This window comes from Mya arenaria, chromosome 15, assembly GCF_026914265.1.
Source record: "Mya arenaria isolate MELC-2E11 chromosome 15, ASM2691426v1".
NCBI lineage: Eukaryota > Metazoa > Mollusca > Bivalvia > Myida > Myidae > Mya > Mya arenaria.
The window spans coordinates 35157446-35175013 of NC_069136.1; the positions used below are offsets into that span (position 1 = coordinate 35157446).

General features: G+C 33.7%; 3 protein-coding genes and 1 long non-coding RNA gene across 5 annotated transcripts; all 4 read right to left on the reverse strand.

Annotated features, from left to right (window-relative positions):
- Positions 1 to 1678, reverse strand: LOC128220747 (uncharacterized). The gene is made up of 2 exons (XM_052929252.1): positions 1540 to 1678; positions 1 to 1264 (listed from the first exon to the last, which is right to left on the reverse strand). The coding sequence occupies exons 1-2, from the start codon at positions 1667 to 1669 to the stop codon at positions 840 to 842; spliced, it is 555 nt and encodes a 184-aa protein (XP_052785212.1). The 5' UTR covers positions 1670 to 1678; the 3' UTR covers positions 1 to 839.
- A 3963-nt stretch (positions 1679 to 5641) lies between these two features.
- LOC128218931 (uncharacterized) lies at positions 5642 to 10311 on the reverse strand. 2 transcript variants are annotated; one of them, XM_052926706.1, is made up of 4 exons: positions 8874 to 10311; positions 8532 to 8658; positions 7441 to 7509; positions 5642 to 6884 (listed from the first exon to the last, which is right to left on the reverse strand). In XM_052926706.1, exons 1-4 carry the CDS (start codon positions 8943 to 8945, stop codon positions 6394 to 6396), a joined length of 759 nt encoding a protein of 252 aa, XP_052782666.1. In that variant the 5' UTR covers positions 8946 to 10311; the 3' UTR covers positions 5642 to 6393. The 2 variants fall into 2 exon arrangements, with proteins under 2 accessions (XP_052782666.1, XP_052782667.1); XM_052926707.1 differs by having other exon boundaries at positions 5644 to 6884; positions 8886 to 10308.
- Positions 10312 to 11138: 827 nt separating this feature from the next.
- LOC128218932 (uncharacterized) lies at positions 11139 to 14864 on the reverse strand. Its single transcript, XM_052926708.1, has 2 exons — positions 14567 to 14864; positions 11139 to 12051 (listed from the first exon to the last, which is right to left on the reverse strand). Exons 1-2 carry the CDS (start codon positions 14644 to 14646, stop codon positions 11754 to 11756), a joined length of 378 nt encoding a protein of 125 aa, XP_052782668.1. The 5' UTR covers positions 14647 to 14864; the 3' UTR covers positions 11139 to 11753.
- Positions 14865 to 15149: 285 nt separating this feature from the next.
- On the reverse strand, positions 15150 to 16737 carry LOC128218933 (uncharacterized). The gene is made up of 3 exons (XR_008258512.1): positions 16558 to 16737; positions 16272 to 16368; positions 15150 to 15221 (listed from the first exon to the last, which is right to left on the reverse strand). It is a non-coding gene; the product is annotated as an uncharacterized LOC128218933 (long non-coding RNA).
- Between the last annotated feature and the right edge of the window lie 831 nt (positions 16738 to 17568).

Below are 17568 nucleotides of genomic sequence, written 5' to 3' on the forward strand. Positions count from 1 at the left end.
CTCTTGCTTTAATCTAAAATTTAGGATTAGTAATACAATGTATAGGGACAAGGTCAATAGTGAAACATTGCTAAATTAATCAGGCTTAGAGGCACAATGTAAGTGTTGTTCTGTGTAACGACACTAAACGAAATGAACACAAAGTATGTACAATCACCACGAACAGACTACACACCATCAAAAGAGCTTTATCATTAACTCGCGGGATAACCGCATTTAAATGATAAGTAGAACAAGAGTTCATTTAAACACACGTTTTAAATGGATGTTAACAAATTTTGACACACATTACCTCACACTTGTCCAAAAACTAGCAATAATTGCAAAATTAAGAAAATAAGCCTCATCATATTGTTCTGTCACCACAATACCAAAATTCACACGAAGATGGAAAAAGCCTCGTTAAAATAAAAACATCATACAATTAATATTTATGCAAAGAGCTACAGAAACAAGCTCAGTAGCAAAATGTTTAAACATAAACCCGGTTTAGTGGCACTGGGCAAACGCCAAAGACATAAAACACAAAATCACAGACAAAAACCATAGAAGAACAGCACAAAACTCCACAAACAGCACAGTGAATACATACGTATATATATATATATATATGTGTTTATCAAGAATTGTTAGGTACCGCCTTGGAACGGTCAGTAAAATGTTAATTAACTTAATAAAGTAAAAACGTAAATGGTAATCTTATCAAAGTATTCATTAACGCCTAAGACCTAGAATACAAAAGCATACAATCACAAACCGGATACATTGAACTACACAAAATTCCACAAACTCGGTACACATATACTATTTAAAATGAAACAACACAATTTCTAGCGTTTCTATGAAGTACAAACCAAGCACATTAGCTCACGGCCATTGGCGTATGGCGAACAACGGCAGCCGCATATCGCTTCGACGATGTAGAACAACTTCCCGTTTTTATTCTTCTCTCCACCGAAGAGTATATCCGGCTTTACATCCAAGCATACGTGTTCTGAAGGCACACTTGCTGTTGTCGATCCCGCCGCTAAATTACCTTCAAATTCCTTTGTCCATCCGTTGAAGCAATTTCTCTTCGCCGGAATCATCATCAAAGATGATCGCTCAGTCTTGCATACTGCACACGAAATATCTTGCTGAAATATGTTAGTGACATCTGCGTGGTCAAAAAATATTTGCCTGTTGTCAATTTGGTACTCTCCACCATACACCAAGGCACTATCGCATTTCTCTTTATCATCGTAATTATCCCATTCCAGTTTCTCTGAAAGGCAAAGGTTATTCACAGATCCACCATTGTGTGTATAGAATGATTCTCAATCAAAGCCTGAAACGGTACAACATTGTTATAAAATCCAATCCGAATGTTAAGGGAATTGTTATTATTATTATTATCATTATTATTATGTTAAAATAAAACTTATAATACAAAAAAAATTGTGTACCCCTTGTTTGATTTTAAGGATGCCACTAAGACAAATCAATGTAAGGGTTTTGTTACAAAGCTTTTCTATCGAAATTCATAACGAAACAACCAACCTATATACACATGTTCTGTGCCATTGGTATTGCATTCAGTTCCACCCCAGCGTTTGTAGATTGTTCCAGCTGAAAAAACAAAACGATTATAGTTGATATTAAACGTACATGAGAACAAAACTGATGCCATTTTTGTCAGTGTCTATCTCTCACCACAAAGTTAACACATGTACAATATGGTGAGTTCTTACAAGTTTTCACTAACCGAAACAGGGCTTTTACTCCGGCATTTACCAATGGCTATTTTGATACATGTGAAGTGTTCGTCACGTGTACTACCTTTTATATGTGTAAAAAAAATGTGGAAAAAATATTTCAAACTCTTTTGCTTTTCCCTGTAGATGCTGTAAATGACTACGGGAAACATCAATGTTTTTTTTTAAATATCTAAAAACTTAAATTATAACTTAAAATTTAAACCGATGCCATCTAGACTAAGTGATGGTGTTAAAGGATTTTTATAACGTTTAAATAAAAAAAAAATGAATTCTGAAAAAAATATCATTTTACTTATAACTTTCGAAATCCTTATATGACAACTTGCTTGCTCGATGATGTATCACCAGAAGGATGGGAAAAATCCAACGTAACATAATGGGTTTTTGACACAAAATGACAGCAAACATATGAAAAATAAAACTCGTTCAATTTCAATTTAATCAGACTATTTCTAAAGAGTGTTCTTTATATTAAAATTGACCGAACGACTTAAGTGGGAAATATATACTACTTCACTTTAATTGTTTTTGAACATGCATAATTACATCGAACACTTGAGTTTAAGAACAAATCTATTGTGAATTACGTATTGTTTTCGCATAGCTTGTTACAAAAACAATTTACTTTCGTTTTATTTCCTGAAGTGAAGGATTTCAGCAATGGCGAAGCGCAATCACGTGATCAAAACCAACGCTGACGGTTATCGTACACTGATAACAATTACATTTTGCATAATGGGGGACAACAATGCGCTGAAATCAACTTATGATTGAAAACACTCAGGTTTAGTCCCCCAGACAAACCATGGTATATACTGTATGTATATACATTTGTTAGGGCAACAAGCGGTATCCGACTAGAGATATACTATGACAGACATTTTCAGTATGTAAAGTATTAAGATTATGCATAGTGAGATTGACTACATGATAAAGGAATAAGTTGGCACATACCATATAGGAACAACACACAATGCAGCCTTCTTCTGAGCATTACTAGTAAGTGGAGTACTATATACAAAACAAAATTGTGCTAAAGAAGCAATGTTACAGAAACCAACAGTCTTATGCTAAAATAATTATATAGAAACAAAAATAAGTATATATAAACGATACAGCATTGTGCTGGATATAGCACATTATATAATACGTATGGCACTGGACGACTATTAGAAAAAATAACATGTTTAAAACGGACTGTTTTAGACACAAAACCTGCTCTTTTGCTGAACAAAGTATATGAAGAGAATAACCTGTGTACCTTTTGGAGTTATAACAGTCGGAGTAGTGGTAAACGAATATAATTTTGAATTGCAGAGGACTTCCAGCGACCCGTGCGTTTTATTGTCTCTTCTGAAAACCTTGTTGAGCAACACATGTGGCGGCCATTATTCTGAATGAATGGGTTGTATACACTAAAAAAAATCCTAACCGGCCACTTAGTAAAGTAACCTTCTTGAAATTTAAAGTGCATTAAGTATAATCAAAATTCAGTTCAGTACTCGATATCCGCCCTCTCGTGGCAATATTCATTGAGAAATTCAGCTAAATCAAAGCATGAACGGCAGAGAAAACACAGTTCATATGCGGTTACTCCTAAATCCAAAAGTGACAAGGAAAAGAAATAACAATGCAAATTCCATAGGGAATCAAAATTTTCATTGTTTTTGTATTTTTAGCAATCTTTTGACTCAGGCTTTGTTTCACATAGATGGTAATGTTTCAGTTGAACATTAATTTGAACTAATTAAGCCGTTGATGACTGTGTTTCAGTCTCACATATGATGTAATACCATTTTAAAGTGACTGAAGGTGGTATTTTCTTTATTTTTCTTCCTTTACATGCTATGTTAGATTTTGTGACTTTTATGATTGAGGGTGTTGTCATTGGAGACACTGTATCTTTTTGACAACGCGAAATATGTGAACCAAGTTTTCACAGCATGTGTACGATGTAATGGTCTTTTCGTGAGACTAATTAGTAATTAGGCTTATTTCACAGGGAAAGGAATATTAGAAGAATACTTTGGTGGCCGGTTAGGAATTTTGTTTAGTGTACTGAGATCAGTTAAGCCCTAGCGAGTTTATCAATAACTTCAAATGTTTAGGGAACTGTTTATGTGACATGTGAACCATCAATAATGTGGAACAAAGGCCCGATTTTTTTGGTGTTATTTTTTCTGTACAATTGCAAATTTTCAAGATTTGTTTAAAAAAACTGGGAAACATGACTTTAGGCAGTTTTGTGTACAACATTGTTCAAGACTCTTCCAAGGAGTCAAGTGTAAGCCTTTTGTTATTTCACTTAAGGCCATTGATCAAATTGCTTGGGCGTGTAAACTTATACCTTGAGAAGTGAATCTGCTGGACACTGTATTGACGTTGGTTTTAGATGTGGAGAAGTTTAAAATGCCTCCTTATATCTAAAATCGTGACAACTGATTTGCGGTGGTTTTCAACTCGATGTATATGCTTAGCTTTAAGAAAATAGTGAACTTCAAACATAGCAGCTTTAACTAATTCATTTCAAGACAAAAAGAAACCAGTGTTTATGATCAATCGATGCATACTTTTGAACGGAGAATAATATCAGGCTATAGACCATAGTCCATAATCATGTCATAACCGGTTAGTCACAACAGGCTAAAAATATTATAACCGGTTAAATATTTCCTAGCTGGCTAAATATGTCATAACAAGGCAAACCATTAAAATCTGAATAACTCATAACAAAAAAATAAACCAACCACGAGCAGCTGAAGCACTCACCAACATGCATCTGGAGCAGATGGGTCAGACCACAATTTTGGTAATGCCACTTCACCAGGCCCCATCCATTTAATGTAGTACATATATAGTATGTTTTGGCATGAAGACAAGAGCTGTATTTCACCTTGGTATGGACGCTGAAACTGGGCGCGAATACATTGAACTCAAATGAATTGTGCCATGCGGATAACCTCTATGGTCATGTATTGCATTATGAACATCATGAATGCTGATGCTAGCATAGAAACCGACGCATCAAAATGTAGAGGCATTTATTGTCGTTATCAAATTATTCATTTATTTAGATTCAGTAACGTTTGTTTTCAAATGAGTCGATAAATTCTAATTAAGGAAGAATCAACATACCAGTTTGGGTATACACGACTGCATGAAATATACAATAAACACCATTTGAAGCATTTCGTTATATATTTTCTTGGCCATATATGCTAGTAGTGGAGTTGTAGATCATTTTTCCTACAAAATCGAACTGCTTGTATCTCTTTAATAACACAACTTCATTCATGTTTTGTTTAAAAATTGTAGTGGAAAAGGTTTGTCCAAAAGTTAGCGATGCAGAGGCGTGCGTCCGAATCAAGTAGATCAGATCAGTAGCATTAAAAACCAGAACATTCGCAACAAGTACAACAGGTTGAATAACAACCAGGCCTTGAAGTCTTCGGCAGTCTGTGCTTTCTCATTTTAACAAGCGACTCCGTGTCCATACTGGACAATGTTCTTGGAGTTTTCATCTTTTAACGGCAACGTGGTATTGCCGTTGATTTTATCCCTTAACACTTAAAAGTCCATATTTGAGTGTTTAATACTTATAAAGTTGGTAGCGTATGTACAAAATATATCGCATGTTCATGTTTCATTGATTTGTATTTCTACACGATAAGATTGTTTTCTTTCCGCAACGCTTGAAAATCGTTGATAGTGTTCTATATAACATGAATTCTAATTTCAGACGTTTTATTCCAAATAGTTAGGAACTGTATAGGAAGGTACATATGATAAGATTTAAATCTTATGAATATTTAAGAAAAGTTCCATAATGTCGAGTCATCCGGCGGTTGGGCCTGTTGCTTTACCAGAGGCGAAATAAATTACAACTTAAAAACAAAACAAAACTGTCTTTATTTTGAATATTGTTTTTTTATTATAAATTAACTGTTCGGAATATATAGATGCATATTTCGTTTAAATCATATAATTTCATTTTCCAAAAAACATAATAAGCACACATATACGATCACTCTTGGTACATTGAAAGGCAGAAAAAACCTTGCTTTTTCCTGAATCTGTGAAACGTCCAAATAAAAATAAGGATGTATTCTACTTCCTTGAAAATGTGTCAATACCTATCTTAATTGGAACTTATTATTAGTATTATACAGTGAACCTCATTCAATAGGGATAGCAAACAGCAATAGCAAAAGTTATGCCTGTTGTTAAAGAACTATAATTTTCCTTTCTAAATCGTATTCTAACCAAAATATTCTGTACATACTGCCTCATGTTCATTAAACTAACGTGTACGATCATATGACTACAAGTGCTTTGTAAACATGAACAAAAACACACTTATGTATTCAAAGAGAGCATTTCACTAAAACACACTGCTTGAATCTATACATACTATAATACATTTTTATCCCTTTTTGTATAGAAATCATAGTACATAAATTTGTATTTGCGTCACAGTATGGTGATATAATGAAATTAGTTTTTACATAAAGTAGGCAGTTTAACTAAAGTTTAAATAGGCAAATAAGTAAATTCGTGATTACGAATGGTTGGGATGCCGCTTTGGTGTGATATGAGAAAGCACTGCTATTACAAGTTCATACTAATATGTGCGTTTCTATGCAGTACAAACCACGCACGTAAGCTCACGTCCATTGACGTATGGTGGACAACGCAGTGAGCCGCATCTCGCTTCTGCAATGTAAAACAACTTCCCGTTTGCATTCGTACCTCCGCCGTAGAGTATTTCCGGCTTTCCGTCCAAGCAGACGTACTCGGAGGGCCCGCTAGTCGATATAGACCCCGCTGCTAAATAACCTTCATATTCTTTCGTCCACCCGTCGAAGCAATTTCTTTTCGCCGGAATCATCATCAAAGATGATCGCTCAGTCTTGCATACTGCACATGGAACATCTTGCTGGAAGATGTTTCCCACATCTGCATGGTCAAAAAATGTGTCCCTGTTGTTAAGTTGGTACTCTCCACCATACACCAAGGCACTATTGGCGTTTTCGTTATCATCGTAATTTCCCCATTCTGGTTTCTCAGGGAGGCAAAGATAATTCGCAGCTCCACCATTATGTTCATAAAACGATCCTCCGGCAAAACCTTAAACAGTAATCAACATTTGTCTAATGGTTCACCATGTTGATATTAAAACGTTGTTCATTTGATCGTTGTGAGTTTGTATGCATGTATAGTTATTGCTCTGGAATATTCATAACATACTTGCGATTGGCTGTAGTTCTACCAAGGTATTGGGCCGATGTTTCAACAGTACGTGTTTAATTTGGAGATTTAAGCAGATCACAAAATCTTTCCCCTTTTTAAAGTTAAAAACTGTGCTGTGAAGGACGTAGTTTACTTTGACGAATTCTGAACAGTCGGCCTATCTTTATACAATTCAAATACAATATAATAGTCAATAATCTAAAGATATGAGAATTGATCATAAAAATGTATATGATTGGTTTAAATAATACTTATGAATAAATAGGCAACTGCCTTTCAGATGAACGATCTTGATGTTGTATAATTATATGTTGTATTATGTAGGTCCTGCTTGTTTTAAATTTGGATTTGAGTTTTCAATGCCACTAAAAGAGATATGTCAGGTTTTATGCTACTGGGTTGTACTTCTTAATAGAAATACTCAAGGACCAACCTCTATACACAAGTTCTGTGCCATTTTTGTTGCATTCATTGCGACCCCAGCGTATATATGTTGTTCCAGCTGAAAAAACAACAACAAAATAAATGCATTTTATTTTTTATGTACTAGTTACTCAAGTGACTTATGCCGGTGACATTCTGTCAGAAACTAGATGTTTTTTTTGAAAAGATTTTTGTCTTCCCCCCTTCATTCTTGTTTAATTCTGCTCCACGATATTTGTCGTGAGGGGATATTGAGTGGATTTAAGGTGTTGTGTCGATGAAGTGAACAGTTTACAATTGTTTCAGGAAAATCTTTCAAGAGGTTAAAGATATATTTAGCGGACATGGAATATATGGCTTGAACCTTTTACCTTGAACTGTGACCTTAAACTTTAGCCGGCCCTCTAAAATAAATGTTATGCATGCCGTTTTGGTGTGGTGAACCATTGATTTTAATGCAACTCCTATAGAGGGGTTTACGAGATACTGTGCCAACACTAATTAGACGAACAGACGGACGGATGGAATGACGGACATCTGTACATATATCACCCTTGCGTAGCATAGGGGTTACTTAAATAGGTAAGTGCCTGTAAATCGGGGTTGAGTTCTAAGTTAGTTTACACTGACAATTCCAAGGCAGTTATCCCGACATTTACCAATGTAGTGGATACTTTTGTTAATGAAATCATACTTGAACTATCATGGTACTGTTACCATTCGTGTCGCATAGTGGACTAAGTGGCTTTTTGTAAGTGTAATCAATTAAATTATTAACATCATATATATTAAATGATGTTCATGATATCTAAATTAGATGTTGTTTCATTGATAACGTTATAGTCGTACGATTTTCAAACAGGCTAGTGGCAGGTTTTATCTTGAAACTGTGCAATGAGACTATTCTGAAACATATCGGTCGGCAGAGCTAAAATGACGATTGATTTTTGACGTCCTATATAAACTAAGTGTTCTCAGAGAATGGAGCGGATTTTAATGGTACATATTTGTTTGTGCACATGATTTAAATAGTACGAAGTATTGAATTCGATTTGGTCTGAGGCGCTGTGTTACATTTGAACATTGTATTTAATAACTTACTTTTTCTCGTAGATGATTGAAAAGATGCAAGCGTTTCCTGGGTTTTCTGAAGCGTATGTTCCAGTTTTACAACTTTGGCAAGCAGTCGTTCTTCGAACTCGAACCTAGAGCATGCTGGTTCGGCAGCCTAAAACAGTATATATTTCATATTAAACCAATTGCTATCTTGATCATTGTAAAAGATGTATTACACAGTTTGCCACTCACGCCTAAACCAAAATAGCAACACAAAACTAATAGACATCCCCAAAATAGCGAATAAAAAACGTTACAAAGATGCATTCGGAAAGATTTGTTAGGTAAATAAATTATAATTAAACTTCAAACATTTGAAATCCTTACATAAACACGTACTTGCCCAAAATGGTAGATCACCAGAATTAAAGATAAAATTCCACGAGATGTGTAAACCATAATGTGTTTATGACAATAACTTTAGCAATCAAAATACGCAACTAAATCTTCAAATGAAGAGATAGAGTTAATATATGTCAATCGAGAGTGTCCTTCTAAAGAGGACCGGAATTCATAAGTGGAAATGTATACTACTGAATAGTAAATGTTTAAGAGCATTAAAACACTTAAACTTAAGCCATACAAAACAAATACATCTTATCATATCAAAACAAAACATATCTTACATAAAATACATTATCAACTTTTTAAAGAATGAGAGATTAAATGACAAAAGATAATACGAGTTTGACTGTCGTCATAATTTTAACAATGAGTATAACAATGGAGATTTTACTTCTAATAATGAAATAATTTTTTTTCCATTTGGTATGAACTTCATGATTATTTTTTTGACAAAGATTAGCGTGAATTATAACAACCTTCTAGACCTTTTATATTAAAGATCAATTTGCTGCCAATTTGGTGTAATAAAATGTGAACTTTAGCTTCTGAAAAGAAAAAAAACACTTCAAACAATTAAGTATGGCATTGATGTTACCAATACAAAGATAGAAAAGAGAATTTTAAAAGAAAACAAGTATACGGCAATTTCGCCTTCAGAAGGATTTGAATTCCGTTTCTCTGTCTCTGCAGCGAGTGAACGAAAGATTCCTACGCAAGATTGAATGCATTATGTAACCACAATTTAAAAATTATGCGGCATCAGTTAATATTACGTTTATAGTTTTGAACATTATAATGTTTATTGTTGGAGGTGTATTGGACATTTTGTTTGCAGGCACTAAGATAATAAGAAGCCTTTGTGAGATTTAATTCACCTTATTATTTTACCTTGATTATTAGTTTAGACAAATACTCTAAGCACATTTTCTCAAACTCTCATGACAGAATAAGGGATTTAATTATATGCTTTCCGGTTGTTTATATAGATTCATAATTGAAATCAAAATGGCATTTCACTGTTTCAACTAGTAGAATTACATTTTTGATATTTCTCACTGTTTTGAAATTTTCAACCGCTCTCAATATCAAATCAAACGCACAGGGCTGGGAGAAAAATTCAGTGACGTAAATTCCAAAATCAGGTAAAAGTCGCGTACAATTTGGTGCGCTTTTCTAAAAAAACAAACAATTTACTGTGATTTTAAATCTTTTAAGTCATAATAATAATAAAAATAAACTTGGTGAAGTATAGTATCTAACACTGAAACAGACAATTATCCTCTTTATTTTTGTCTTCATTATTAATATGCTTTTAAGAATGATTTTTTTAGAGTGTTGCAAAACCTGTTACATCCCATTAACAAAAGACGGCATATAACTTTAACATCACCCATAATCTGAATTGACGTAAAAAAACAGTCAAAATGTGGTCTGTCCGCGAAAGGTAACCCCCAAACGAGTCTTTAACTGCCTACATCAATGTAATTTAGTTGGTTATCTTTGGTTAAATCTCGAAATTCTGCATTTATAAAACTATCAATATATGCAGTTTGCAAACCCTGACACCTTCCTTTATTGAATTTGCCTTATAGAAGCCATCTTTTGTGGAACCTTTGAAACCAATTTAGGTATTATATTACGCTCATTAATGTTTTAGATATACTTCAGGGCTATATATGTTTTGTTGTAGAGAAGTTGAATGCGTTGTTCTGTTTCAATTAGCATGATGCATTGCAACAAGTACCTCCTTGTCCTGCACCATTAATACATTAAGAACATTTTTATTCTTTGACACATTTAAGGCTATCATCTTCGAAATAAATTTCGTTTGAACGAAATTCTGTAGCTTTCCAAAACATTTTTAAACGACTTAAACACCCTTTCTACATGGTCCAAATCGTTACATTTAAGCCATTATATACGTTGGTAAATAAATACATATACTCACAAATAATTGAAATCCGTTTGATTATCTTTAACAACTTTCAAAAGTAGTCCAAACACTCTGTGGTCCTGAAACTCTGTTGAGGGCTATATTTTAAAAATGTAAACACTTGTAAATATTGTAGAAAAAATGTAACTATTGAACTAAAATCGAAACAGAACAGTTCATTCTGTTAGTAATTATAATTCTAAAAAAAATCTAAAACCCATACAATTGGTTTCAAACTCTCTCTCTCTCTCTCTCTCTCTCTCGACAAAACCTGGATGCAACCCTGATGGCGTTAGTTAATGTGGACCCATGTAATAAATCAATTCATATGATTTGGTCAAGGTTTTAAATTAATAACAGGCGCGTTCTTTTCAATCTACTCATTTGCTTATCACTTCGGGTTTTGATCTTCATATTACTATGAATGTCTACGAAATTCGTCACAGGGTAAGATTTGTTTTGTCGCTGTTGTATAATAAATATATTTGTTTAACCTTTGTCAAGATGAGTCGGTTCGAAGATTGTCTGTGCGAAATTGTATCGCTTATCGGATGAGTTAGCACTGTTGCTTTGGTTTGATTCATTTATTTGCTGGTAATGGCTGTATGCGGACCATAAGTACTTTAATAAGAAAGTTTGCTTAATGAAACATGAAAACGTTAGGAACCAATCTAGTTGCCAAACAATGGCAAAAATCTTTATTTAAGGGTACAAGAAAAAGGCCTAAAATTCACTGAACGAAAACCACAAAGCGTCTCAATATACCGAAGATATATGACATACACATTCAAATGTTTTGATTAATAAATGTCGGATTTCCTCTTTATGTCAAACATTGCCAAACATTAACTCTTTAACTTTTTATGCATATATGTGCAGTTATGGAAAATGTAATTTTAATATACACAACATATGGATTTCATATATAATTACAAGATGAAATAAAAACAATATGGATAATATATGTGTATTGCTAATTGACACAATGTCGATATACTGGTATTACCGTCTGCTCCAGCATCGTCCCGTTCATGTATTTTAACGTTCTTGGTATGAAAGTCCTTTTCAAGATCCACTGCCCACCTTGAATAGTGGTCGCCCGCAGTGTGTGTGTGTGTGCAGGATTTCCCGGTGAAATAGATTGTGTGGGTGTCACCTTCAACAGCAATATCTGCAGTTGCATTCCAGCTTACGTTGCTCGACGACGCAATGCAAGGTTCACGAATGCTTTGGAAAGAGGTATTCAAGTTATGTTCAGACTACATCTATGCAGTTTACCGAGCGAACGTATCTAACGAAGTTCACAAATGCTTTGCAGATAGTTTACTTACGTATGCAAGTAATGCTTACAACAGGCATGTTATAAAGGAAGGATTTGGTGCTAAGAATGTCAATATTTCCTACGACAGTAGTAGATACATGTGTATAGTATTCATATGGAAATAAGAAGCTTTGGGTTTCATTATACTCCTTTTCTTAAGGTTTAAATATGTCCGCAGTTATATTTGTTCCTGTAGCAAAAAAGTACTCACTGTTAGAAGTGCAACATTACTTGTATGCAGACTGAAAACAACATATCAATAACCATATCTCTTAACATATTTCATTGAGCCATATATTTGTTGTTATAAATTAGAGCACGTAAACGTACTGTTGTGGGCTTATGGCCGCCTATAACCGTCCAATGATACTGACGGACGACAACAGGTCCGTCCTGGGATTGCAGGTCAAGTGAAATCTTCCAAACATTTGCTAAGTGTTTTATTGGCGTTGTGTTTCCTATTTGTATTAATCAATACCTAACGAAACATTTAACAAAACAGTGCATTTCCTTTTCCATATAATATTATTCTGTTTTTGATGTTTAGTTAAGATACGGAGCATCAACGGAATGACGAATGATTCCTTTTGGAATTGATGGTCATGCAAGAACCAAATCAAAAGTTATAAACATTATTCACTTGCTAAATTCTGTTTTTGAACGTTTTAGATTTTACATTTGCTTGTTGTATAAAAAACATTTGACATAGAGAATAACTCATTGACTTTATTAATGTATTTAAAACATCCCTGGAAAATGAGTCAGTGATACTTCCCTTCATTTTCGAATTATTGGAGCTAAAGGTATAGCTGGTATCGATCATGTGGCAACAAAGTATAAACAATATTAACTCCTAACCAACCAGAATTCTTTTGTATGGTTTCAAACTCACTGGAAGATACAAACAATATCATATCGTCAATGGATGTTGCCTGAATTGGAACGGTAGTGGTATTATTTTAATTAAATAAAAGCTGGTTGGTTCGGTTTAGTTAATTCTGAATCAGATGATTTTGATGATAGCCATTTTGAAAAAAACACAAACATGGCATTCACGTGTGAAAATTAAACAAGCGGACCGCAAAACGATATTCGATAAACGGCCCGGGTGGCAAAACTGATAATCGCCGAGTCGGTCAAATAATCGCAAAAACCCTTTACGAATTCGTTATTAAAACAGTTGTTGAGTTAAGCACAAAACAATCGTGTATATGATTGCTGAATATCTTTTACGTTGAGCTGCAATACCATTGAAATTAAAATCCTAAGGATGGTTACCTTGAAATGAAACAGTCTGTATTATTGACAAACTCACAGCAATAATAAATAGTACTAAAACAACCAAATTCATTATGAAATTCGTATGCCTTGTTTACTTGCCATTTATTAAACAATTTAAATCACAGGTCAGTAAGACCAGCATTTGTGTCATCTCATCTTAACAAACTGGAGTTCAGTTTGGTAAGGACCATTAGATAAGAAATAAATCAAATACCTATCTATATATTTGAGCCTTATGGACCCTTGGTTTTCAACGTAATCAAATAACAGTTAAAAAACAGTTCGTGTATCGATTCCCTGTAGCTTAAACTAGTGGCAAATGCGATTTAAATTTATAAACTTTCGTTTCATTGAATTTTATTCAATATCTTTATCTCATACTAAAGGAGATTGGCAATGTTTTACTATGAACAAAACTACAATCGGTTATTCTAGCGATGGATTACAACTTGTGTGAAACAAATATAATAAGCATGAATATTTTTACATTGTTGTGACATTATATGATATCAAAAATAAATGTATCACCATTATATGACTAGATCTACAGTTGTGCATAAAAACCATATATTTGACCAGAAAAGAAATGTTGAAGGATAAGGCAAGCATTTCGAAATAAAGTTAAACGATGACAACAATTCAATCCAAATGGCGGGATGAAGATACGACAAAGCGTTATTTAACGGGGCGAAAATACGCCATGTGGCGGGTCGAAAAGACGAACGGGGCAAAATACAAAGGATAAAAATTCGTATTTAGTCGCATTTTTGCATTTTCGCACCAACATTTAATGTATTTTCGTATTGTCGCTGTCAAAAAACTACAGATAAAGGCCACCATAGAAACGGGCAAAAATGTTTAAGAGATTGAGTTACTGAGAACATATATTCCACCGTTTTGCTTATAAAACACCGGAAGGCATGAACTAAACTGATTTAATCTACCCATCAAACTATACTTTCTTTGCTTTTGTTTCATTCTTTTAAGCATAGGTACATATATTTATTATATGTGACACACAATCTTAAAATGAATAAAATTAATTAGTGTTCTTTATTACAACAATAAAAATATTTGAATGAAAGTGAGCTATTAAAACTATATTTTGAATTCTGTCTGGATAAAAACCTCTCCATATACCTTTTCGTTTCCGCTGCCAAGTAACCATCATACTCTTTCGTCCATCCATCGAAGCAATTTGTTCTCGCCGGAATCATCATCAAAGATGACCTCTTTGTCTTGCATACTGCACATGGAACGTCTTGCTGATGGATATAACCAACATCTGCATCGTCGAAAAATGAGTACCTGTTGTCAAGCTGATACTCCCCACCAAACACCAAGGCACTGTCACTGTTCTCCTTATCATCGTAGTTTCCCCATTCTGGGTTCTCCGGGAGGCAAAGATTATTCACGGCTCCACCTTTGTGGGTAAAATGCGATCAGCAAAACCTTAAACAGTATTACATCCAAACACGATAAAAAATCTTTTGCTGAATAGTTCTATATTAAAAAGATGAAATAATTGATTGTTTAAGAATTTCATTACCGGTTATTAATAAACAATATAATACCAGAAAGTTATAAAATTGTTCTCATATGAAATATTTTATGATGCATATGTTTGATCGTATACGCCTTGCTTGTTTTCATTTGTGCCACTAAAAAGATTAAAAGCATTTTGCTACTGAGTTGTTTTACTGAATTTCGTAAAAAAACAACCAACCTCTATACACGAGTTCTGTGCCATTGGTATTGCATTCGGCTCGACCCCAGCGTATGTAAGTCGTTCCAGCTGAATCACAAAAGAAAACGATTGCAGTTAATGTTAAACGTACATGTGTACGATACTTATGAGATTTAAACCGGTGTCATTCTTTCAAAATAAAGTGAACACTTGTACAATATGGTGCGTTCTTTCAGGTTTCCAGTAACCGAAACAATGCGTTTACTTCAACATTTACCAATGACTATATATTGATATACGTTGATATATGTGAAGCGTTTGTTGCTTGTACTTCGTTTTGTGTTTGTTTAGCGTGAATATGTTTGCCTTTGAAATAGGAACTTAAAAACATTTCATGCTCTTGGGCTTGTCACTGCAGATTACAATAGTTTATTTATAAGGCCTAAAACAAAATACATTTGGTTCGGGTTACCCGACCCTACCTACGGAATAGGCGCCGACCCTACCGTTTTTATAGTCAGTTTGGAAAAAAAATGAAAAACTAAAGAAAAAAAAATCGTTTTTTTAATTGCTTTTCAACATGTTGTGTAAACCTTAAATGCTTATACAGAAGATAGCTTTAACGCCATTCTCCAATGATGAAAATGATATTCTTATATAAAGCCTAATACAAAAAAATTGCCTACCTACCCTACCTATTTTTGAAAAGGATGTAACCCTAACCAAACAATTTTTTTAGGCCTAACCGTTAATAACATTAATCTATGGTTTTATATTAACTTTGTTAGGGCAGGGGTTTAATGTTTCCTTCCGAACTATTGCGTCTGAAGGTAAACGGACGGTTAAAAGTTAACTGTAATATCAAATAAAAGCAGTGATTTGCTTGCCCCTTCATAGTATTGTAAATGACTGAGAGAAACATTTCATTGCGGATTCGTCTCAATAACCTTTATTACTAAAATGTGTATCTAAGTTGATGATGTTATACATGTGAAGAAAAGCTAGTTGATATATGATTTCAACATTGAATTAAGAAGGGAGGTAATCAAATTATTTTTAGCTATCTAATTAAACCTTACAAATTTATATATTATTTATGACATATAAATGTTTTGGTCACTTTAACTAAAACTAAATTTAAACAATATTTTGACTTACATTTTCTCTGTGATGACTGAATTGATGCAAGTGTTTCCTGGGTTGTGTGTAACGCATGCTCCAGTTTTACCACTTTAGAACACGCTGGTTCGGCAGCCTTGAATAATGTGTAATGCATGTTATTAAAACCATTATAAACAAAAACATAAAACGCAAACGTAATTGAAATCAATGCTAACTTATGATGACACAATAGGGATTTATTATTTTCAAATCGTGTAAATATTATGAATTTTGATTTTTTGGTATTAAAGTTCATTTAACTGATAACTATTAACATCCTTACATTAACACTTGCTTGCTCCAACAGGTGTATCACCAGGAAAAAGATATTATCACACGTGCCATGTTAACCATAGTGTGTTTATAAAACAGATCCAAAGCAACACATAAAAACTTCAAGTCGTTAAACGAAGGGAAAGTGCAGTCAATTTAATTAAAACGTTTTACAAGCGTGTTCGTTCTATATGAACCAGATGTCTGAAGTGGGAAATACACTCTTCTGCGCAGTTACTGTTTCAATATGCTTAATTATACTGAATTACCTACTTGATATTTATATACTTCGAACATCTGTATACCCAACAAATTATCATTGAAGTAATAACCATTTTTTGGGGTTATCTACATGCACGTTTTTCTTCTAATTCGAATGCGCCGACTTGATGCTATGCATCAATTTTTTTTCTTGTATCGATGTTAATTTCATTTCTAATCTAGCAGCCTAATATTTCGGCTAAGTTAAATTCATGTTTTACATTAACTTTCCCTTTGTTTTTCCTCGACGCAATACTTTACCAATGTAGTAGATATTTTTTTAAGCAATCATACTTAAAGTAACACGGTACTGTTACCATTGCGTAGAAAAGTGGCCTAGTCGGCTTCATACAAGGGTAATCAATTAAATTATTAATGTTATATAAAATTAAATGATGTTAATGATATATAAATTAAATTTAGATGTTGTTTCATTGGTACCGTTATAGTCGTACGATTTTCCAAATGCTAGTATACAGTGTGTGTATACCACGTCATAAATTGCGTCATATATGCTACGTCGAAAGGCAACTTTTTGCTTAAAATGAAGACTTTAATCAAAGATTTCTTTTCTTTAACTCCAACATTTTAAATAAAACAAAGGGCAGTCTTTGCCGCTTAAAAAACCCCGCTTTAGTATTATTACCAAAGTTTAATATGGTAATGGGTTTCATCAAACACTTCGACAAACCTGTTTTCAAAATAATGTTTTGACGGCCGTATTGTGAAAAGGTTTGTTGAAGTTTTTAAAAAAATAAAT